The sequence below is a fragment of the Orbicella franksi genome, chromosome 7 (assembly GCF_964199315.1).
Source record: "Orbicella franksi chromosome 7, jaOrbFran1.1, whole genome shotgun sequence".
Taxonomy (NCBI): Eukaryota; Metazoa; Cnidaria; class Anthozoa; order Scleractinia; family Merulinidae; genus Orbicella; species Orbicella franksi.
Genome location: NC_138151.1, coordinates 28,431,181 through 28,455,813, shown reverse-complemented (window position 1 = coordinate 28,455,813; position 24,633 = coordinate 28,431,181). Strand labels below are relative to the sequence as shown.

General features: G+C 38.7%; 1 protein-coding gene across 1 annotated transcript; it reads right to left on the bottom strand.

Moving 5' to 3' along the window:
• Positions 1-612: 612 nt before the first annotated feature.
• On the bottom strand, positions 613-22,923 carry LOC145493525 (hypoxia up-regulated protein 1-like). Its single transcript, XM_081473018.1, has 28 exons — positions 22,833-22,923; positions 21,699-21,760; positions 21,059-21,090; positions 20,794-20,872; positions 18,933-19,024; positions 18,297-18,334; positions 17,758-17,859; positions 17,372-17,444; positions 17,181-17,236; positions 16,854-16,906; positions 16,333-16,384; positions 14,664-14,736; positions 14,195-14,264; positions 13,860-13,976; positions 12,746-12,880; positions 12,100-12,182; positions 11,461-11,507; positions 10,049-10,134; positions 9,263-9,450; positions 8,727-8,868; positions 7,744-7,804; positions 7,227-7,297; positions 6,731-7,024; positions 5,932-6,092; positions 5,145-5,355; positions 2,630-2,848; positions 1,938-2,106; positions 613-1,599 (listed from the first exon to the last, which is right to left on the bottom strand). Exons 1-28 carry the CDS (start codon positions 22,906-22,908, stop codon positions 1,241-1,243), a joined length of 3,201 nt encoding a protein of 1,066 aa, XP_081329144.1. The 5' UTR covers positions 22,909-22,923; the 3' UTR covers positions 613-1,240.
• Positions 22,924-24,633: the final 1,710 nt, after the last annotated feature.

Genomic DNA, 24,633 nt, shown 5'->3' with positions numbered 1-24,633 from the left:
TCTTTCTCGAAGCTTCACCCTCCACATTCCACGCTGCACGTACGCCCCCTGGGCACTAGCGTTTCGCGCTCCGCTCGGCTAAACCGCCCGTTGTCCACGGGAAAATTGGGATGCAAGTAATCAAAAGATCTCTTTTAAAATTATTGCAAATAGAGACAGTTACAGAAAAAAGCTCTTCCTCTTTGATATCATGATACTATGCAGCTCTTCTTGAGAGAATCTCTTCTTGGGTTGAATCACGCCAGCCGGAATTATTTCCACACATTCCCAACCTTCATCTCCCTCGGCCTTTCACTTACTGACCCGTCTCCTCCCACATTCTGTCACTCCGCCACCCACTCCCTGCTTTTCTGAACTTGCAAGCAAAAAACTACCTTTCTACTACCCTCTAATCAGCTCTGTATCAGCGAAATTACCCCAAAGCGTTTACGATCCAACGACCGAAATTGTTTCAAAGCAATCGGTCATTTAACCAACCTATTGTAAAACAATTTTTTACATTTATGCTCGAATTTCAATGTTCCTCGTGGGTCGATTCACCCTACACTATATGCACATGAAATGAAGGAAAGCTGCATTTGAAAAGAAGTATCTTTAATAGAACTCCACATACAGCGGACCGAGTTTCAGATTTGTCTAAAATTAAGAGAAGTTTTTTCCCATCTCCTTATTTTGCATCGCTTGGCTTTCTCACTCATTTTTCTGTATGTACTGCTATTTATTTCCTCTTTTTTGATTTTTTTACGCGCCAGTATTCTTTGTCACTCGTCGCCTTCTTCCAATGAACAGGAGTAATAAATATACTTCGGTCGATTCCGATTCCTACCGACTACTCACGAGCACTTACGACGACACTCGAAAGTTATCACCCTCAATCAATGGCAATTTGCAGATTGATTCAATAAAAGCGTGAAGAAATGCTCGTAAATATATTTTTGTAAATTTGGAATAAATTCTTGTGCTTGTTACTACAGTGCTTGCATGTGTGGGAAACACAGACTAGAAGTAGGTTGACAAGCAGAAATTTCGAGTGTTGTGCTTCCCGGCGTGGAAGTAAAACCAAGAGGGCACAAGCCTTCAAAATGGAGTCTTATATCTTCTGGTCAATTGAAGTTTACGAATCAACCGATTGGGAGCAATGGATTTCATAACACTTTCCAATAAGTTATTCCTTCAAATTGTTAAAACTTGCAAAATATGTTACAAACTAGTGGTTGTTAAATCAATATAGAATAATCTATCATAATTCGTCATTAGCCTGTTTTTTCGAACTACTATCCGACGAATGTTCACGTTCTTTTGAACTATCCACTGATGAACTAGAACTGCCTGCGGGCTCGTTAGAAGAGGCCTCCTCTGCACTTGGTAAAGGTAATGGCTCTTCGGTATCAGAGTCTTTTTTATCGTCTTTGTCCTGTTTCTCTTTTGGTTCTTTGGGTTTTTCTGATTTTTCTGTCTGCTTCTTTTCGCCATCTTTGGGTTTTGATTCTTCCTTTGCTTTTTCTCCTTGTGGTTTATCTCCATTCTTGCCTTCTGTCTTACTTTCCTTTCCTTGTTTTTCTTTCTTGGCGTCCGTTTTGGGTTTTGTTGTGTTTGAAGCTAGATAGTAACAAGTAAAAAAATCAATCAATCAATCAACAATCAATCAATCAGTGTTAGGGAATCTGAGTTCCGTCAGCAGTGACTTCACTCATATTTCATTTTCTCAAGCTTCCTGCATTCTCTGGTCTGGTAATGGTGCAGAAGTGTCTATGAACAGCTTAGTGGTGAACTTAAAGTCCAGTAGCATAAAGTGCCTGGGAGTATTGTGACTCCCCCTGGATTGCATGGATGTTGGTCCACTGTCAGCAGTCCCCTCCGCTCCCCCCTTGTCTTATCTTATCTTACTCGCATGACTGCAGCACGTGCCGTTCACTCGAGGAGCACGTGATTCGTACCTGTTTCATTGACCTTTGGTTTCGGCACGTAATACTTGGCCTTGTTCAAAAGATACACCAACTCTCGGTCAAGTTTGCCTTGTTTAGACTCGATGTCCTTCACGAGCAAAACAGGATTTTCACTCGGCTTAGCTTCGTTCTGTTTCTTTTCGTTCTTATCTATCCATTCCTAATTAAATAAAGAGAAAATGTGTTACTTAAAAGCTAGCTTAAAAGCTCAAAGGTCCCAACTGAACACTGGATTGCATGGTTACCACAGACATCACTTTTCAATATTCCCTGATTTTTCCTTGGTAAAAATCCAATTTCCCTGACCAAATAAATCAAAATGTCAGATATTGTAACGGCTTCTAGCCTCAACTTACAACCGTCCTTTCCACTTGTTCATTACACTGATACGTTTTCAACATTTTTTCCTTCTTCATTAAGGAAAAATGTCGTTGAGATCACAGTGACCCCAAATGTTTCTTCCATCTTTCAATGGTATTAAATCAGCCGCGTTAAATTCTTTCAATTTTCCCTGACTTTTCTTCAAAATATCAATTTTTCCTGACTCAAAGTAAAATTCCCTGACTTTTCCCAGAACTTGAATAGTTTTTTTTCCCTGAAAATTTCCTGACCTGTGGCAACCCTGCTTTAGACACACGTTTCCTGATAACGTTTCGCAGAAATTTCAAAGAAATACATCTTACCGTGGTGTCGTTGATAATTTTACCGAGTTCTTCCAAGTCCTTCGCTGTGTAGATCTCATCTTTGTCTGTGATGTTGTTAATTTGAACCAGGAATGTTCTGGACAAGTTTAAACTGTTCCTCAACATCTCGAGTGCCTTCGGTCTCTCCTTGTGTTCTCGCAGGCGAACCCGTAAATCTAATGACTGTTTCTTCAGCTGTTGCAGTCTACCATCGTACACCTGATCGAGGAAAGCGAAAAAACGCGAATTCAAGAAAAATGAAACTTGCGGACTTTTTACGAATTCTCTACAATTGGAGAAACTTTCATGAACTGCAAAACCAAGCCGTGTTTCAAGGTCTTAAATTGGATAGAAATGTGTCTACAACTCAAGGAACTTTCTCTGTAATGCAAGGACTTTTTCAAGACCTCTATGCGATTCAAAAACTTTTTTAGGAAGTGCCTCTACGATTCTAAACTCCTCCTAAGGGCTTTTCAATGGCTCTCTCTTAAAATAAATTCAAGCACTTTTTCATAATCTGACTCTGAAATTTTAAGCCCTTCAAAATTGGTGATCTATTCTCAGTTGAAAGAGGCATTAGAGACTTTAACTTTTTAGGCTAATAAGCAATTACCTTGCTTTTTGTTGTTGTTTTTAGAAAGGCACTACTGATCCTTACTGGAAATCCAATGTGGCGGCGGCTTAAGTTGAATGTGTTTTATGGTGCTTTATTTCTCGAGAAAGCTATACTTACCACAAAACGTGCTGTTTTTTTTCAAAATTGGCGTTACAGTCGAATCTCTATTAGGCGGCCACTCTCAGGGACGAGATAACTGGCCGCTTAATAGAGGTGGCCATTTAATACGGTTCAACCGAAAACAACGTTGGGAGCGGTCCAGTTTTCAGTTTATCAAATATGAGTTCAAATAACCTATGTATCAGGCCTTTCTTAGCAACAGGGTAGGGGTAGGGGCGGGGGGGGGGGGGGGGTGAATTGCAGAGAAAGGCCTGACACAAACGTTTTAATTGGCTTATGTCGAACATCCAAAATCTGGATGTTACGCTGATTGGATAATACACAACGCAACATAACGTCACACTACCGGAAGTGAAAGCATTTCGATTGGTAATAAATTCTTTTCTGTCGGGACATTTATCAGGCTTGTTATTTCATCGTCGAGCTCAGAGTATTGGTCAGAAAACTGAGCTCTCACCTGAAGGTCTTCGCTGAGATCTTTCAGCTTCATTTTCACAAGTGCTGTTTTGTTTTTTTTGTTTTTTTTTTTGTTTTTTTTGTGCCGCTTCGCCTTTGAAGTCACTCCAGTTACGGGATCGCTGGCCTCGAATAGGAATTGAGCCCCTAAGACTGGCGCTTGAAGGAGTTCGCGGAGCGCTTTCCTTCGCCTCGCCGAGCGCTCTACCAACCGCAAATGCCTCCCGGAACTCCGTGGACATTCTGTAGCAATTTACTATTTTCCTAGCGCATTTTTTGCAAACAGACCTTTTGCGGTCTTTACTATCTTGAATGACAACAATTCTCAACTCGAGAAATAATTCCACAAGAATGACAGGTCTTTCACCCAAAACATTAGAAAACTCTTTGTTAGACTGTGGTGACATACTTTCCATACTCCATACTTTCCAATTGTCGAAGTAAATTGTTCAAATATTCTCGGAAATCATTACAGACATGGACGAAACCGGATTATTTGCTCAAATTCCCGCCGTTGTCATCTGTGATGCATGCAAAAAAAGTAAACATGACAACCGGAAATGATTGTGATTGGTTGACAGATATACTGTCAGTCTTTTCTTTGCCAGGTGTTTCCTCCTCCTAACCCGCGAGTAAGAAAAGCCTGGTACTCAGGTTAGAGTTCAAACAAATGCAAGTGCAGAAAAAGTAGAACAATGACGGGTTATAATACGGTCCATAATGTTAACAAAAGCCAAAGAAACAATGATGTGTACAGACGCGACGTGTCTGTCAACCCAACACTGGCTCGTGTGCTATGCAAACAAACTGTTGTGATTGTTTCAATTAAATAGTGCTAAAAATGTGGTTTTTTTACAGTATTCCACATTGTCATTCTCTTACCTTCATCTGGCTAAAAACGTCCAACTTAAATCTTCCTGGCCGTTTAAAAGAGGTATAAAACAAACAAAATCACCCTTGAGACGGCAAGAAGTTGGCCGCGCCCACTTAATAGAGGTGGCCGTTGAATAGAGGTTTTTATTACCGTGTATAGCTGACAATTTTTCCGACACTTTGGCCGCTGGCCGCCAAATAAGGGCTGGCCGCTCAACAGAGGTTCGACCGTATTTCCACAAGTTTCAATGGCATGCATTGGCAGGATGATTTCAATTTGCTCCAATTTACTCCATTCTAAATCGGCTCCCGTCCAAACGGCGAACGGCAAACGTCTCACCTCAAACCGCAGTTGGACGTTTGCAGTTAACGTGGATCTAAAGGTCTCTAATGACCAAAAAGCTTATCAAACAAAAACAACAGCAACAAACAACAGAAGTTTTGGCTTACGTCAGCAGTTGAGTCCCAGCCCTCGTCGTCCAGCCAATCCGAGGCTTCACCGAGAGCCTGGTTAATCTTCTCTCTTTCTTCCTCTGTGGACAATAACACTCCTTCGTCACTGAACAGTTTTTCACGCATGTCATATATGTGTGTCTCGAGCAAGTTCTTGGCTCGTTCATTGGCGACCTTAGCGTCATCTCGTGCTTGCAAGTCCTTAAGTCTGTGGAAACAAACAAAAGGGTTAACAAAGATATTTCATATGAACTGCCGCTTATATGCCCTGGGCTTTTACAACTTTGAAAGGGGTTTTAGATGGGCTTATATTAGCGGGAGGGGGGGGGGGGGGTTATAAGCGAAATTAAAAAACTGTTTTGCAATGAGCAAACGAGTAGAATCGTAATCGCTCAAAATTTTCGGGAAGATCTTCAAAAACACGCGCTACGTCCCAATCAAGTTCATAAGAGTTGTCATCTAAGTTTTTTTTCTACTGTTTAGGTCTTCACACATTCCATTTTTCAAAAGCTGAACATGGAATTTTGAGCGGCTTTTTGCATTAGAAGAACGCTAATCGTGACAAGACCCTCCAACAGAACTAACATTGCGTGACTTCATTAAGCCACGCAAAGATATTCAGAGTTATTTTTGTCGTAAAAAGTCAGTTCAAAATGAAGAATACCTCAAAAGAATAGTTTTCTCAGGTGGAAAATTTCCAAAGAAAAAACAATCAACCTAAAATAAACACGGATGGTTACAACCGAGGAAGATTGACAAGGATTGAGAATAATGCTAGCCATACTTCTTAACAGATGTGGACATGGCGTCCTCTGTAGTGTCGGCAATATCCTGCCATTGGACCGTCATCTCAAGCGGTTCACGAACAGTCACTGGCTTGCTTGGTTTTTTCTCTTCTGTTTTCTCTTTGGTAGCTTCTTCTGTTTTATTGCTAGCCTTCTCTTCCTGCAACGAATAATCATATTCTGATTTAATTATGAAGGCCGCACTCGGGCCTGACTGGTCCATATCGCCGGTTTCAGTAGCATGAAGCAACAAGAAGTATTGCCACTTCCCCTGGGTGGGATGTTACATTTTGGCAGTTAACCCCCCCTCCCTCCTCGGCCCACCACCATCGACCTTGATTAGAGAGGCAATGTGATAGTAACGTGTATTGCTAAACACAGTGACCCAGCCTAGCGCTCGAAACCACTGGAAACCACTTGATCCGAAGTCCAACACCACAATGATTTGGCTACTGTGCCCTGCTACAGTATAAATACAAATACGGTGGTAAGGGGTGTTTTAGTGATCGATGACATTACCATTTTTCTTTGCACATTTTTGTTTCCCCTGGGGTGTGAACTGGGGTGTGTCAAAAGAAACGTTAAGAGAGTGGGGGAGGGGGGAGGGAGGCAGAGAGGTGAAGGAAGGAGAGAACTTTTGGACTCTACCCACTCTCTCATACAGATTCATTTACGTCAATTAGACAACAACTCATAAGGAAACAGTGTCCACATCACATGTCGATTTATGTCGACAAAATCGACGAAAACCGTTACAAATAAGAACAACTCCACTCTATTTTTCCAAGATTAACTAACCTTTTTGTCGTCAGCTGATTCTTTTTTCTCGCCTTCTTTCTCTTTTTTCTCTTCCTTCTCTTTTTCTTTCTCATTAGCTTGCTTGTCTTCCTCTTCTTGTTCCTTTTCATCTTTTTCCTCTTTTTTCTCCTTTTCTTCTTCCTTCTTTTCTCCCTCTGCCTGTTGTTTTTCCTCGTCTGCTTTCCCTGCCGGCTTCTCCTCGGTCTTTTCACCTTCTTTAGCCTTTGGTTCTTCCTGTTCGGATTTTTCTTTGTCCATTTTTTCACTTTCTTGTTCCTCTGACTTATCACCTTCCTTCAAAATCACCGACAAATGAAACAACAAATCAAAAATTAGAAACTACGCCTTCACAAGCCAGAAAAATATTTTTCAAACAAGCTGCTCAGCTTACAGAGGGGATATCGTGTTAATGTACTCCCAAAGTTTCAGAACTCGTACCAAAAAGAATGTATGGGACAGTAGGGAAAATTTCTATTTTGAGCTACTAGCCACTTACCTCTACTTTGCTATCTTTATTTTCGTCTTCTTTTGAGCTTCCAAAGAAGCTTGAAATTTTGCTTCCGATTTCTGATGGGAAAAAAGTTTAGTTCAGAGACAGCGAAGCATTTTCTACTTGTAGCTGAAATAGAAGTTAAATTACTATCAAAAATCATAACTTCACTACCTAGGACCATAGCGTCAACAAGTTAACTTCGCTTCTCCATTTCCATCAAAAAATTGATTCACGCTCTAAGCTGTGCTTCATCGAGTTATCAAACAATTGGAAAGTTTGGAGAGCACTCAAGAAGCTAGAGTCGCTATCTTTTTCGGGGGGGGGGGGGGTTGCTGCACCGTGAACTTCGTCGAAGCTTTGATTTCTATTTACTTTTTATTTTATCACACATTAAGAGAACAATTTCTGTATTTGCTACCACTTTGACAACAACTTTGGCCAAATGGATTCTCCTCCCTCACCAATCCCCCTACAGATAATCGACCATTATTTTAGTTCTAACATAGCATAAAAAGCTTACTTGCAAATGTTGACTGCTCTTCTTCAGGTTTTTCGTCAGGCTTTTCAAACACAGACTCCACCTGTTGAACATTGAACAACATTTCAAGTCATTGTCAATCAAAACTGACTAACTCTACATACACACCCGTCTTTTCTAAAAGACATTCGCAGATGTGGCAGTTTCAAATTGACAACACGGTGAGAATTGACGTTCTGTACCCTACAGTACCGTAAAATCCCACGTTAAGCCCGGGCTTATATAACTTCGTAAGGAGTTTTGGGTGGACTTATAAATGGCGGGGCTTATATCCGGGGGGGGGGGGCATCTAAGCGGAATAAAAAAATGTTTCAGAACGACCAGATAAAACGTATCTGAGAAACGAAATAAAGCTAACATACCATTACATCTAGAGCTATTATCCTATTACCCTATTAGCCTATGGAACGCACTTATATCCGGGGGGGCTTATATCCGGAATAATATGTTTGTTAGCAAACAGAAGGGCTTATATCCGAGGGGCTTATAACCGGGGGGAGCTTTAACGTGGGATTTTACGGTATTTTCAGAGAGGCACAGGTTGTTTACCATCTACCCAAAGATTCTGAAAATTTCGGTCAGAACGTAAATGGTAAGACAATTTTGGCTCGACCGACCGGAAAAATGTTCAAAATAAACAGGACGTCTTGAAAGGTAGTCCAAAATTTCCAACCGAAATATCTGAGTAGAAAATCTGGAGTGCACCCTTAATCTCCTTCGAGGCCGTTATGAGTCGTCACGCAAATGCTATGCAGTGAAGCATTGCCTGCCTGCGTGACGGACAGACGTCTGGTATCAACAAAATAAGACAGTAGCTATTGGTAACTCTCATTACAAAACCTGACTTCGACCAAAAGAAACAAAAGAAACAAAAAAAAAATTTCTTTATCATATGTTATTCCCTGATGTTTTTCCTGACCCCTGGCCACTCCCTATTAGAGAAAGCTGTAATACATATAGTGCACCTTCTCGAGGTTTAATATTCCGTTTTCGTCCATCCTGAAGTAGGCCTTGATACCCTTAGATTCTCCTTTGGGGGTGTGCTTTTCCAATGCAGCAGCCACGCCCTTCACGCTCACTGACGTCAAATTCACTGATCCAAGCATACTGCAAAAAAAAAAAAAAAGTAGATCCGTAAGTTTTGTCGACACAAAGACAGCAGCATACATTTTAGAAGTCAAAGAACAACATCTAATGCTTTGACTGCAGACACTGAAAAAACCCTTACGCTCATTCACATAGAATGTCTCGCAATCAAAGTTAAAATTGTCAGTTTAAAACACAATGCAATCAGTTGAATAGCCTGTAAAATTAATCAGAAGCGGCCTCTTTTAATTAATAAAATGAAAGCTTTCACTTTCAAACAGGACACACTCGGCACATACTTATAGCCATACAAACTTGTACGCATACTAAGCGAACTGAGTGGTTAATTTTTGCTAAAATAAAATTGAAACCTTAAAATAGACTGTCACAGAATGCAGAAAAAAAAAATCCTTACCTTTTCTCCTCTTCATTTAAGAACTCCAGCTCAGTGTAACTAGCATGGAATTCAAAGTCACCCATGTGCCTGTTGAACGTCATCACCTTCTTCTGTGGCACCACATTCATTCGGTGATACAACATACGCTTCACGTGTTTCACACTCTCGGTTCCATCCTCAGCCTTGTTAATACGGTCAAAAGACACCTGAAACCAGAACCAAACAGGTCAGACCGGTTTTCACTTAAGCAACTAAAATAATTCCCATTTGCTTTGGTTTTGCATTACCACATTACACAATTGGCTTAAAAAATCTCGCATCACTTTCTCAAGCATGGAGAAGTTTTAAAACTAAAACAAATCGCGGCTAGCCCGCACACGTTTTCCCGCGCTTTGCACCAGCCACATTTTCAGGTATTTACTTTGAGTTTTGACTGGTTCACTGAATTGTAAGCCTGCGAACGCTGACGCATTTCCGGCTGTCACTTGGTTCCGGCCGGAAATAAGTCTGCATTCACCAGCTGCTGAATCGTCTGTGACCTCTGTGATTGCCCAATATGATTACTTTGGTTTTAGTTTTAACAAACACATAAATAACTTAATAAATAAATAAATAAATAAATAAATAAATAAACAAGCAAACAAACAAACAAACAAACAAACAAATAAATAAATACCTAAGTACATTTTTTTTTTTGATACACCCTATCAGCACATGGCCATGAAAGTTACCTTCAAATTAAGCACTTGCCAATTAAAGACTAGAGAATTACACATCTTTACTGTAACAGCATGACTTACAAACCTGTATTGGGTAAACATTTGCATCCTTCACCAAAAATTTCTTCACTTTGAATCCCTTTCCCAGATTTGCAGCTTGATATACAGCGCCTACATAATTTGCAACAAGACATAACCAACATTATTAAATACTGGATCATTTGATAATGCAATTTGAGAGTTTTCATTGGCTTAGCTATCATGGGTTCTGAGCCATTATACCATGCTCTACAAATATGGTAAGCGTACACGTTATTTTGGGGGGTATTCTTATTTATATTTTAGCCTAGTTTTCTATATTTTGGTGGCGTTTTTAATAAAACAATTATTCCACTCACGCTTGTTGGACATGAGATGATTACAGTCAGCTATCTATCATGTGATATACAATGCACGCTCATTGAATAATTGTAAATTCTACGAAAACTGAGAGAATTCTCATGCACTCATTGGCCACTTATTGATCGACAAGTGTGTAGAGACTCTACAGACCATGAAACGACATAAATGTAGCCTGTAACGCAACACAAGGCAAGCTTCAGAAAACTTGAAAAGTTGCCGTGACTTTTCCAATAAATTGAAACCATCACGTTTGGACATGTCATTAGGACATTTACAAGAAAAACTTTTGAGAGACTAGTAAGCTTCAAGCAGGAAAAAGTGATCTTACGAACTGCCACACGGTGAATTTTTGGTGTTACCGTAGCAAAAAAAAGACGACAACATTTTTGTATGACCTACACTCTTATAATGCCATAAAAATGTCCAGGCCTTGGAAGTGAAGCCACTTGTCTCTTAGAAAAAAGGCGGAAGAAGAGCAACTGACTCCCTATGCAGCTCTTTTACTGAGCTATCTTGTCTACCCTTGCACCTCACTTGTTCACGCTTATGGGTTCCCAGCATTTCTCGTAGCTTCATGTCAAACCCTTAAGAACAGGTTAAATAGTGCAACCTATTCGTACATCTCAGAAGGAACAGACTTATCTTACCAAAAACGATGCACCATGCAGTGCGTACAGAGAGGTAGATAATAAAAATTATTGAAAAGTGAATCATTGGATAATGCAATTTAAGAGTTTTCATTGGCTTAGCCATCACTGTATATGAGCCATTATACCATGCTCTTCAAATATGGCAAGCATATGTATAATATTTTGGGGCGTTTTTATTTTTTATTTTCATTTAGTTTGCTATAATTATTTTGGGGGCGTTATTAAGAAAACAGTTTTACCACTCGCGCGCCATGCGCCTCGTTGGCTATCTACCATCTCATATCCAAAGCACACTGGTGAAATAAGTTCATCTAGTAACCATCTGGGTGAGGGTAGTGGTGAGAAGAACATTATTTTGATGGTGACTGACGTTCGACAACCTGCTTTGTCAGTTGATCATGTTACTATAAACAACTTGAGAAATCTAGAATATTCATTTTCTTACCCAAGGCAGCAGCTTCGTCAGTGTTGACATTCTTTCCAAGTTCAGACCTGACAGAAAAATTTCAAAAAATGAAATAATTAAAAGACCAATCTCTATTGTTTCAGTTTGTGTTCACTTACAAGAGCTCAGTCTCGTAAAGCAACCAGCTCTAGTTACACCCACTTTTTCACATAATTTCCTAAGATGGTCACTTACAAGAGGTTTTCACACATTAATCATAACAACACATAGGTTATTAGGCCAACTAGATTTAATATTACATAATGTTTTATTCTGCTACTGTATTTTATGAAATGGTCTTGTAATCAATTTATAATCATCAGTCTTTAAATCAATCAATTTATGAGGAGCAAGGATGGTGCAGTGGTGAGAGTATTCACCTCCCATCAATGTGGCCCAGTTTCAATTCCGGCCCAGCACCATATATGGGTTGAGTTTAAAATTAATGTTCGCTCTCGCCTTGCTCCGAGGTTTTTCTACGGGTTGTCCAGTTTTCCACAAAAAGCAACATTTCCAAATTTCAATTCGACCAGGACAGAGGACCTGCATGAAAACCAGCCAAGGCTGATGTGGGTTCCTCTCTAAATATTGTAATTTATTTGTTTATTATTTAATTAACAGCACTATATCACGGCTTACTTCTTAACAGCTTTCAGAAGTATTTCCTGAACCTTTGGCACACGTGTTCCTCCTCCCACAAGAATAACACTTTCGATTTCATCCTATACAAAGAAAATTGTTGACATTTCAACCAAACGTCCCAGTTCATGCAAAATACCTCTGTAGCTTTCACTTCTACTATAAAATTCCATGTAAACATTAAATCAACATTGTCACTTGGAACCTGGAATCAGAATACTAAATAATTATGGGTTAGCTTATTTTTCAGTTCCTTCAGAACAAATAGCTGAATATAAAATTAATAAAGTAAATCCCATTCTACAAAGGACTTTTCTGAGATTAAAATGTTGAAAAAAAAAACAAAAAATAGATGGCCAAATGTCAGAAGATGTGCAGCAGCTTTCACAATTTGAAATTTTATTTGTTATCATAGTGAAGCAGCTGTTTCGATGTTCAGGGCATTGTTTCAATCTGTTGTTTGTTCTGTTCTTCTCTCACAAGGTATTAAGCTATTCATCTAATGCAGCCAAACAAATTTAAAACATTATCCTTACAACAAGAGATTGATTTCTGTAGGGAAAACGAAAATATCTCATCTCTGCTGAAAAATGAAAGGTTGGTTTTCACACACACTGCCTGTTAATTATCACAGTTTTCTTCTTACCAGTGGAATTGCTGATGATTTCAGAGCCTGTTCCACTGGGCCTGGAACTCTGTTCAGTAAATCAGCACACATCTGTTCAAATTCCTCACGTGTAACCTTTGCACGGAAGTCCTTTTCTTCAAATGCACCCTCGATCTACAGGCAATTTAAAGATAAACATTACACTTTGTGAATTAGTCCTACCCAGACATTCTATTAACTGCTTCTTCTAAGTAAGCTAAGCCAGTCAATAGACAAACCTCTATGCGACATTACAACACAGGCACGCTTTAAGTGTGTACCCACATTTTGTGGGTCGATTATTATTCATATATTCACGCTATTGTTCTTTCTCATTGAATATTCATAATTCACGGACCGATTACTTTCCGAACATGTGGCTGGCTACTGCACGAGCGCAAACGCTTTGATGTTAGGTGCGATATTTTTGCTTTGTGTTAGGATTTCTGGTTGATTGATTTTTTAAACCCTATTGTTGCGACATATTTTAATTTATTCGTAAGAAAGGTCTGGAAAAGCTCAAAGCATGCACGTGGAAAGGCCCCGGGAAAGGCTGAGAAATTGACATGAACGCATTGCTCGGCGTCTGACCGCAAAAACACTCTCAAACATTCTAGTGTCTGGAATGTTTTTCATCAATAAATTCGCTCCTTTTATTCATTCCAGTGTTCATTTGAATCTAAGCTACGATTTTTGACGTCTCGCTTTGTTAAAATCATACCGCTTTGATGAGTCCAAGTGAACATAAACCCATGGAACGGAAAGAGATGAAAACACGAGGTGACATTTTTTTCGCAATCACCACGCTTCAAAGAACAAAAGGATACGCACTTAAGGGACAATAATTAAGCCGCATTGTTGAATTCTTTTGAAATACATCCACTGAATCGCCACCCAAAAGTCACAAGTACTATTCATTCATCTGAGCTCAATAATTCCGAAGATACTCAGCCCTGTCATCGGAGCAAACTCTACAATAACTCGAAGCTTGCCGACAGGTAAATTAACGAGCCTTCCGTGTCAATCAGCCAGCGGTATAGCCCATTTCTGAACAACACAAATAAAGTGTGCCTGTGTTGTAATGGAGAAGAGTTTTCAGTAAAACTATGTTCACCTGTGCAAAAATTTCAGAGTTAGCACTCAACACTTGTTTAACCCGGGCAGCTTCTTTGAGAAATTTTGCCATGGCCCGTGGAGACTGAGTCACATCGCCCTGGGGTTTGTTTTTCTCCTGAAGCAATAACAAAATACTATAAATCATTCAATAATTTATTTGTTAAGTTGTATCACATGAACTGCAAACCCACATAGCAAGCGCAAGCACCTAACATTACATATTCATTACATGTGTAACAGATGGACCACTGGTTTCATATCCATGTAAGCAGACTTTGTCTCATGTATTATTGAATTGATTATCCAATCTATGCATATCCTATCTTACATTACCTTAAATAGTTTAACAAGATGATCCCTCATTAGCATTTCCATGGCGTGACCTCCCAGTGTACGATCAAACCTGTGATTGAAGTTGAATAAAGATTATGATCAGCGTATTAACTAAACTGTACAGCATCATTGCATCTGCATAACGTTTTAAGCTTGATTTTGACACAACAAATAAATGTATGAAATAAGCAGACAGGCAAAGAGACACACGGACTGACAGAGAGAGAGTAAAAAAGACAGACAGACAGACAGACAAATGGACAGGCAGTTAGGCTGTCAGACAGAGGGACAGACAGACAGACAGTCAGTGTGACAGTTTGAATTTGACAACTAAGGTATCAAATAACCAGACAGAAAGAGGGATGGACACAGGGAGACAAGTAGAGTGAGACACAGGTAGTATTTGAACTGAAAGGGCAAGCGAACAGAAATCTGGACAGAGTGGTAAATAAATAAATTCTTCACTTACCCAACCCCCTTAACGACCAGTTGAGGTGCTGTTTCGGTTATCCCCCTGTCTTTGGTTTTCACTGTACTATAACCTGTAAGATGAACATACAGACAAAATTCCAATGATGTCAAGCCCAATAACTGCAGGACTGGAAGGCGTACACAGGAAGCAAACATTTAATGGTATGCCACCTTACAGCCACCCTGTCCATACAGCCAGCTAATAATTATCATTATTACAGCCACTTTATTCTGGTACGGACAAAAGTTTAGTCAATTATTTGGTTACTTAAAGAACCCCTAATATAGACAGATTTTTGTGGCCCACTGGCAGGGGTTTTGATATAGTTAAATGAAATTTAACATAGTTAACGACTAGGAGCTAGTCTGGTCAGTAGCATTTTTATAGGCGGTTGTTAGTGTCTTGGCCGTCTGCGAGCGTTTGGTTAGCGTTTGGTGTGTTCTGTAGTGTTTGATATAGCTCAATGAAATTTTACATAGCTTATGACCAGGAGCTAGTCTGGTGAGTAGCGTTTTTTTGTAGGCGTTTGATAGTGCCTTGGCCATCTGTTAGCGTTTGTTTAGTGTATGGTGCATTCTGTAGCATTTGCAGCATTCATTGGTCGTGAGAGCCCTGGGGCTGACATTGTCCAGTGGTATTTTTGGTGAGTACATGTGTTGTCGCCCCATGTGCTCGCAGTGTGTTCATCGCTCTGTTAGTGTGGCGTTGTGGATTGAATTATAACTTAGCAGTTCTCGGCGTTCCCTCCCTATCCCCCCCTCTTTTAGCATTTTTTTTTCCACCAATGCCATCTGGTTTGAGTGTGACGGGTGCCTGTGGGGGGCTTGGTGCGAAGGCCAGTCAGGTGTTCTAGCGCCTTGGGGATGTGACTGGAGTTGCAGCCCCCGGGCTTCGTAGGCACCTTCCCTCCACTACCGACTTGGGCGTTAATTAATGTTCTCAGCAGGAGGGCAAGTGATCTTCACAGGCTGGAAAAACTTGTTGAACTGAAATTCTTTATAGGAAAAACTTTCCTCTAGATGGCCAAACCAGGCAGGCAAAATTGCCCTCACAGTCAGTCAATTTGCCCAGTGCCCAGCCCTTAATGAAACTCCTGCATTAGCAACTGGATATTCCACTGACTGTATATTGACTTAAGATAGTGTAACACTGACAGCTTTACAAGTGAATATATGAAAGACCATATATTTGAACTGCAGAAAAAGATATCAAGGTATGATTGATCATTGCAGTTATACACATAACTTAAGCAGTTGTGAAATTAAAGCCAGCTCCCAGTAAGCTTGATAGCTCAGTTGGTAGAACACTGCACCAGTATCACAGAGGTCATGGTTTCGAATCCCGTTCAGGCCTAAATTTTTTTCAGGCTTTAATTTCACAACTGCTTAAGTTGTGTGTATAACTGCAATGACCAATCATATCTTCAATGACAGCTTCAACATTATTATAGCAACTGGAAGTAAAACACACTTGCCAGACAGATAAACATTTTAATAAGTATCAGTATCACAACTATTGAAGACTTGTGGTTTTTATCTCCTCAATCTTAGTCTTGTGTAGTATTTGTAGTATATACATTGTGTACAGAACAAGTCAAACATGATGTTATCACTGTTAGACATAACTAGTAAAACAGTCTACTAAATGATAACGTGGTCAAACTTACCAACAATTGTAGCAACTGTGCTTGTCGCTCCCATGTCATAAAACATGATAAACTATATTACAAAAAAAACAACAACAAAAAGATGCACATTTTCATATGCATTATTAAAATTCCAAAGCCAAAGCTTAATGCATTTATTTATTTGAAATTTAAGCTTTGTTTGCCATACCTGCTTAAAAAATACTAAACAGTTTAATTCATCATTTTTTATTATTACTTTAAATTGGCATGTTCCAGTGTTGTTGTTTCTCACAAGCTCTTTTGAATTATGCTTGAAACCCTTGCAAAATTCAAGGCAATGTTCCTATGTGACTGTAGTGTGGACCACTGTTTATGTACACAGCACTGGCATCACCAATAAAAGCTGCAATTCAGCCAGAATTTAGTTGATTCACATAAATCTCTCACTGGGAGTGGCCTTAACCATATGTACTCTTAACAGCATCTTGATAAGTGTAACATGTAAAAGCATTGGAATGAGCAATATCCCAAGAAGGATTTTATAGTTGTTAAATACTTACTTTCTCAGTGTTGTTGAAAGATGCACGCCGAAACACACCATAATGAAGGGCAACTAAAAGGAAACCAACATGACATAAGTTAAAGACACACTGATTCTGACTGAATTCAGGAAATGATATGTCTTGTGCATGACCAATGAAATAAAAGCTACTGAAAAAAAATGGCACTATTTTATGCTGTAACATTGAAGTCTGTGGAGGAAACCCTAGTGTGCGACCACTGAACAAAGTGGTTCTAACTTTTGTGCCTGTTGATTAAAATACCTTGGTGTGTGAAGTGAAAAGCCATTATAATCAATTAAAGGTTGAGAGACATTCCGTACTAACCTGCTGTGTTCTCATTCATCAGCTGCAGTACATTCAACCCAACAAGCTTTGCAGCTCTGTGAGCAATGAGAGAAAAAGATCAATAAAATTAATATAAGCAGTACATGCTGCATGAGCAAAAGTAAGGTAAGAGAAATAACAGCAGGATTATTATTTTTGATGGGCAGAAACTCTTAAAACTAAATAAATACCTTATTACAGATCGCCGTTCAGCTTGATTGAAAAAGGAGGGGACCGTGAGGACCACATCTTTCATAGGATGATCTGGCGAAAGCAAAGAGCTAAAGGATAAGCTGGACCTAAGTCTTGCAGTTTTGATTGACTGAAAGTTTGTAGCCACCTGGTATCTGTTCTGACTTTGTCACGCATATTAAAAATAAAAGCCACACTCAGGTATGTTCACGGCCACTTCTTCAAGTACTTCAAGGATCTTTTAGGATTTACTACATATCATGAAATTTTATTGTTACATTTCAGTGCTTGTTAATTTGATTCAGAACATAACACTAAATGCAATACAGACAACATGAAAGGAATTTGAGGAGTAAATAACATGATGAATTTTCTAACAACTCACCAGCAAATTTTTCGGCTATGTTTCTAGAATGATTCAGTATCATGCCCAGAATTTCCTCGGGAGTAAAGGTTGTGTCACTATCATGTCTGAAAAGAACAGTTCCTGGGAAAAGAAAATAATAAATTTCTCACATGCATTCAATATCCATCTACATGTACAGTATTTGTGGTCTGACGATTTTTCTAATGAATGAAAACAACTGAAACTTTTCAAGCCTGTAGGTGGTTTACATGGTCAGATGAGTATTTTGGAGTTTACACAACATGAAGTTATTACAGTGTTAATAGTGGACTTTACTTGATTAAAGATCAATCAAAATCTGCATTTAAGAATATGTTATGGCAGAGATAAAACATGCTACTACCTTTTAAAAACTTCATCCCCACACTTTCAACTGATTAGATTACAATACAGAGCTTATCAAAGATTTCATTGAACTATAAAAAAATGAGTTTATTGTGGGGTAAATGTAACAACATGGAACATAACTGACTGCAAAGACAAATACATTACAGCAAAAAAGTCTAACATGTACATACCGGTCTCTTTATCTTCCTCAAGGTCATACCATGGAAATCTACAAAAGATAGAATAGTATACTGTTGGATTAAAAAAGTATGACATGCAACATTTTACATCACAAAAGAGAATGTTACATATTATGTCACTAGTTTGAACCCGAGGGTATATGCATCAGAAGTTGATCTAAGGTTATCATCATGGTGAGGGTAGTTCTGAATAGAACTGTCCTTGGTGACTGATGTTTCAAAAACCTGAGTGGAAGTCATCTTCAGAGTCAAGTGAAAAGAAAACTGTTTCTCAGTTGATGGTAATGGTATTATAGGTGTGGTCCATTGAAACTGAAAGGTCAACTTTGCTGAAGTGGTACAGTGTATTGGCTTCAAGACTCGTGGAACACAACATCTCAGGGATGCCATGGCTTTATGTCAATAATTATATTGCTGAATATCACCAACTTAAAAAGCACAGATATGACTCAGACTCTACTCAATGCTTAACCTACACAAAGTCCTTTCAATGAGACTTTCAAGACAATTCCTCTTGCTGACTGTTTTCTTTATTCTCATCACCTGTCTAATAGTATATGATAATGAATAGCTGTAGTCAGGAGAAATTACAGTTTGATGACTCAAAATCTGGGCTTTTCAACACACCTTTGTTTGTAATGTTGAACCAGCGGGTTGTTAAACTTTTTACCCAAAACATCTTGGACATAAATGTAAGACTTCTTTGGATACTTGACAGACTGCAAAAGAAGCACACCAAAAACAAAAGAAGGCATCAATAAAAATAGTTCTGAGCTCTTTCCATCTCTTCAACTTTGATGGATAAAACTACCACTCTTTGTCATATGATATGATTTCAAAAATTTAAGGTGGCTCCGAACCCTCTCCACAGAACTTTTTAAACTTTTGCATCTTATAATGGTAATCACACTTCCATAGTACAATTAAATGGGTGTTTATTTAAACAGGTAACACTGTTGCTATGGTTACCTCTCATGCCATAAAGATTTACCATTATTGGCTCACCAATGGCTAGACGTTTGTCTGATGCCAATAATATTGTAGCATCAAATTGACAAACAGTGGTACATATAGTTTTGATCCCATCAAAGTATAGCTGTTAGAAACTGCTACCATCCACCTTAATACATATTGTAAAATTCTTCTGCAAAGACTGGAACTGATTTCAAATAGTATAAAAAAGTGTACATATATGTATAATTATTACTCTGGTAGTGCTGTTAGTCAAATTGTTTTCCAGGTTACTACATAAATTTCTTTCCAACCCAGTGTTCTCCTTTTCAGGCGGTAACCGGTAAAATTTACCGCCTGTAGCACCACTCATTACTGCCTAAAATCTCTTGGAATTCTTGAAAATTCAACAGGTAAAAGAAAAAAATATAGCTGTTTCACTGATGTAATTGGTATTTTATCCTTGTAACATCAGTATTTTATCCTTGTAAAAGAATAAATAAACTGCACAGGCTATGGTTTGTAAGTACTATCTGTGGCTTTCGAACTTCAAGGCGAAATCTGCGAATTTTTGGCGGGCTCTCTGTCACAATTTCATTGTGGTAGATGTCATTTCTTCGCACGTGCAGTGGTAGTTATTTACGTCCAGTTTCACGATGAAGCGACAACGAACTTTGTTCTCATTTCTCTCCGTCATAATGGCAAGAAGTCACGAATGGAAACAGTTACAGTTCCATGAACTTCCCACCTAACTATCAGCTTTAGAAAACTGGTGTTGTTAAATTGACCAACATTCACGTGTGGTAATCGCAAACTTTTTCTTCGTCACGAAATGCTTCGCGTTTAGGTCAAAAGTGTTTAAAATCTATTTTCAGACGACATTTTGAGAGAATCCTTCACAATAAAACCCTTCCAGAACGTAAATGAAAACGAATATGCAGCGATTTTGTTTGGTTTTGAGAGACGACCGCTGATTTTGTAGTGACGCTTCATGTAAGCAAGGTGAGGATACCCCAGAAGTGGCTTTTGCCTAATTTTCTGTGACTTTGGGGCAAGTAAATTAAGGCAAAGAATAAAACACTTAAAAATGAAAATGCTGTTTGATTTCATTTGACATCTAAAGCCAAAGGTGTAAAATTAGTAAACTGTAATGCTTATTAGATGGAGATCTTTTCAAAGAAAATGTTTTTATTAGGAAACAACAACATCAGCGATTAATTGGCTTTGCAACTTGAGAAAGAAACCCCTGTCTTGGAAAGCATATCACTTACATTGATTTGAATTCTATGTAATGTACAGAGCAGACCTAATAAACAAGGCTGTGATTCACCTGATTGCTTTACCAGTTTAAAATGTTCTTTTACCTGTTGTACTGAAAACAAGGGAGAACCCTGCCAACCTCAGTTAAACTTTGTCAACCAGAGAATAACAATCTTACATCATTTCACAAAACAGATCAAAAATTAAGTCTTGCTTTCTATATGTACATGTACAAGTTATTCCTGGAAGTGACAGAATGAGATAACTAAACACCCACCATTGTCAGGGCTCCGTCACTAAACAATCGTTCATTATCTTTGAGTGAAACAGCAACTGGAGTCTTTCTCCTCGACTCTCTAGAAACAATTTACCAATTATTAATGTTACATAGAGCAGTAAAGTGAAGGACAAAATAAGTTCTTTGGCTAAAAATGGAAATTTAAACTGCAAAACCTTTCTAACTGAATGATAATCAAATGATAGCAATCGCAGTTACTAATTTACAATTTAATATAACGTACAACACATGATAATAAACTTACTGGTTCAAGGCAATTTCCATTGGTACGCCAGGCTGAAATTCAAGAACATCAAGAAAAAATATATATATAAGTTAGTAATACAGTGCATATGAAAATGAATTAGATAGATTAATAGGAAATATATCAGTAAAAGCTTTTAATTGTTAGCACTATACAATACAACTGTGCCTTACGATCAAATTGGACGAATCTATACTAGAGACGAATTATCTGATGCCGAATTTACATCGAGACGCGTTTTACATGCCTCAGATGGATAAATCGCCTATGTATAATCTGGTGTTTAAAGACAAATTAGGTGGCCAAATTCATCTTCCCCTGATTCATCTATCTGCACGTCTTGAAGTCGTGCTGACAGACAAATCAGCGGTCATATAAATTTGGCCACCTAATTTGGGCAGATGAATTACTCATCTCAGACAGCTCATTCATCTCAAACAGGTCATTTGTCCCTAGTATAAATTCGGCCATTGTTAATAAAACAGCCTCATGAACATTAATTTATTGTCATTTTCATCTCGGCCATAGTTCTAACTTGAAGTTATTGTCTTAATCCACATTTACATGTACACTTGATTATGATGCATTACTATTATAATTATAAACGAATTCCACTGTATATATTCAAAGTCAGTATTACCTTCACTATGGCGACTTTCATGAACTGGCTTCCAAGATCCACAGACATGACGGCTAAACCATCTACAAAAGAACATTAAAAATAGCAATAAAAAAATCAGGCTTGCACAACTACTGACAACAATTAGACAAATGATAACCTTGAAAACTCAATTATAACTAATATAATAATTATCCTTGATGTTTACTTCAGTGTTTTAATGTGAAATAATTTGGAAAATCTCTGGTTGATGATTTTCTTAATTCTCATTGCCTGACTGCTTGACTATAATTATATTGATAATGTGAGTGTACAAAAGTTTTGAGTGACCCTACCCCTCTTAGTTTGTGACGCATGCAATCACTACCAAATAAGGTAATGAACACGTGCAAGCGGCATGAGACAATCAGGACGTGACAAAATAGCAAGTAGCATGGGAATTTTCTAGAGTTAACTGTGAGTTATAAGTCCTTTCAGTGAGTTGCTGTGCAGTGAATAAACTAGAAAACAAAGAAGAAGCTGTGAATTCTGTGTACCATTGGGAGAACGGCTCATGAGGAGAAATTGGGCTTTCATCATTCTTGAAACTTAAGAGGTTGGCAATACTTCAGATATCCTCAATTGTATAACACAGCACTGGTCTGCACTGTGCCAAAGTATCTCAGCTTACTGGAGCTTCTCCCAGTTTCTGTACATAGCATTAAACATCTAACGAATATTCCTATGGAATGGGATACAGGGCCCACCCCAAACAGGGCTGTGCTCTAGAAGTACCCAGGTACCACAGGTGACTAACTTTTGCCTTTGGATGATTGAAAAAACTTACTTTTTTAATATACATTTAAGTGTGGGCGTCTGGGATTTCATGGTTTGGAACCTTTGGGCAACCTTCTTGCAATTTTTCTTAGAGTATTTAGTATCTTGCCCTTCAACAAAACATAGTGAGGCTGGCCAGAGGAGGAACTCAGATCACTCAATCAGAAGTTCAGCATGTTAATTCCATCAAGACACCCAAGATATTTTTGAGGTTTGGTCTTTTGGCTGACATAATGTGGAATGTTATTTCAATAATTAAAATTACTACTGAAACACATTCCTATGAGCATTCTACAAATCACGCTACAAACCGATTAGTTTAATGGATCTTGTCCTCACCTGATGAAAAAACAAAACAGGACAAGAAAGTCACGGCTGTGAAAAGTATCACCATCCCTGGCTTTGTAATTAACATAGTATCCAAGCTGAGGCAACACACCTAAAATAAAACAGTAGAAAAAAAAAACACTTCTTGATTATGTATCTAAACAATGTAATTTATCACTGATCAGGAAGAGCAGTTATATTTTGGGTAACATCCCTGCTTCCTTTTTCTTAGTGCAAAGAATGCTATTGTGACTGCATATCTCTTGGAATTAACCATAGCTTGGTTAAAGAAATGTCATCTGCTGTCTTAAAACTACACTAGTTTGGTGATAAGTCAAGATTTTTTTCTTTTAACTTTTTGTATAAAATACAAATTGGGCATGTCAGACGCTGTGAAATGAAACATGTTATTGGGATGACCTTACCAAGGTCAGGTTACCAAAACCATAGTAAGGGAAATATTTAATGAGAATTCTCAGCAGAAACATACATTGATATCACATAGGGCCCTGCATAGGTAACAGTTTTACTTCAATAACTACTATGGTTTTGTAATATTATCCTTGATCTGAACAACTGGAGGTTGCAACGAATACAAATTTTATGACTTTACCTTCAGGCAACCTCTATGATCTACGAGCCCAAAAATCATTCTCACTTCTCCCCACCCTCTCCCCACCCCCCCCCCCTCCTCAAAGGTTCATCTCTTATTAACAGTACTTCTGTAAAATTTCCAGTTTCCTCAATATCTTTTCCCAAGAAACTAAATTACTTGTGACAGACAGAACCCACTAACCCAACTGGAAAATCCTCTAGCCTCTGCCTATTAGGCAGGTCTTTCTTTGCACAATGAGGCAGCTTAGCCAAGTGCTTAGGGTGCTATTCCCAAGTCCTGTTCTGACCACTAGCTGCAATCATTTCACAGCAGACAGAGTTTAAAGGTCGGCACACACAAGGGGACTAATCCCTGCAACTAGTTCCCTGAAGAGTTTACACGAAGGGACTTTGTCCCAAAAATTTAAACCAGCTTGAATTCTTGGGACTAGTCGCAGGGACCAAACTTTGGTCTCTGCGACTAGATTTTGAAGCAAAAATGGCCAGCTCACATGATGGGACTTGTCCCCGTGAATTTGTTGCAGGGACAATTCCCCTGGACCACACTTGTATTTAAGGCCAGCTGGTCTGCCTTCTGCCAGTTGGGAGTTTTAACTTTGCAAGGGTTTCATCAATGTTTTCAGCAGGAGGGTAACTAGTTTTCACAGGCGGGCAAAACGTTCTGAAAAGAGCTCCTAAAAAAGAAAACCTCCCTTTCAGATGGTCCAACTAGGCAGGCAAAATTGTCTTCACAGCCATTCAATTTGCCCAGTGCCCTGCCCTTAGTGAAACATCTGATTTTGTCATGTTAAAATTTGAAATATTTGTTTGTGTGTTTAAATGCACTTGTGCAAGACCTGTTGAGGGGGGGGGGGTGGGGTGGATCCCTTATCGACGATAGTTTAACGAATGTACCTTATTTTATTTTAATTATTTAGAAGAGATGCTGTCTTCAATACAATGTACTTGTTTGGCCTGTTGGCAATGATACTGTATGTTTTGTGCTAGATCTAGGACTTATTGACCACCCTATCGTGCTTTATCGCGTCATATTAACCTTGGATTTCTATTAGCTTAATAATTTTTGGTGAAATCTCCTGGGAAATCTACATCTACATCCATCATATAGAAAATAGAAAAAAAATATGTAGCGGTCCTCGATCCCTGAAAATTTTGTTTGGTACTTTCTGTTATTACTGGCGTTAAAAATATTAGCTAA

Excerpts from the sequence above, each read along its gene's own strand:
- LOC145493525 (XM_081473018.1), bottom strand. The coding sequence starts at position 22,908 with ATGTTAATTACAAAGCCAGGGATGGTGATACTTTTCACAGCCGTGACT. Across the intron at positions 17,860-18,296 it reads TGAGGAAGATAAAGAGACCG|GAACTGTTCTTTTCAGACAT; the intron begins GTATGTACATGT and ends TTCTTTTCCCAG. Across the intron at positions 7,025-7,226 it reads ATAAAGATAGCAAAGTAGAG|GAAGGTGATAAGTCAGAGGA; the intron begins GTAAGTGGCTAG and ends GTGATTTTGAAG.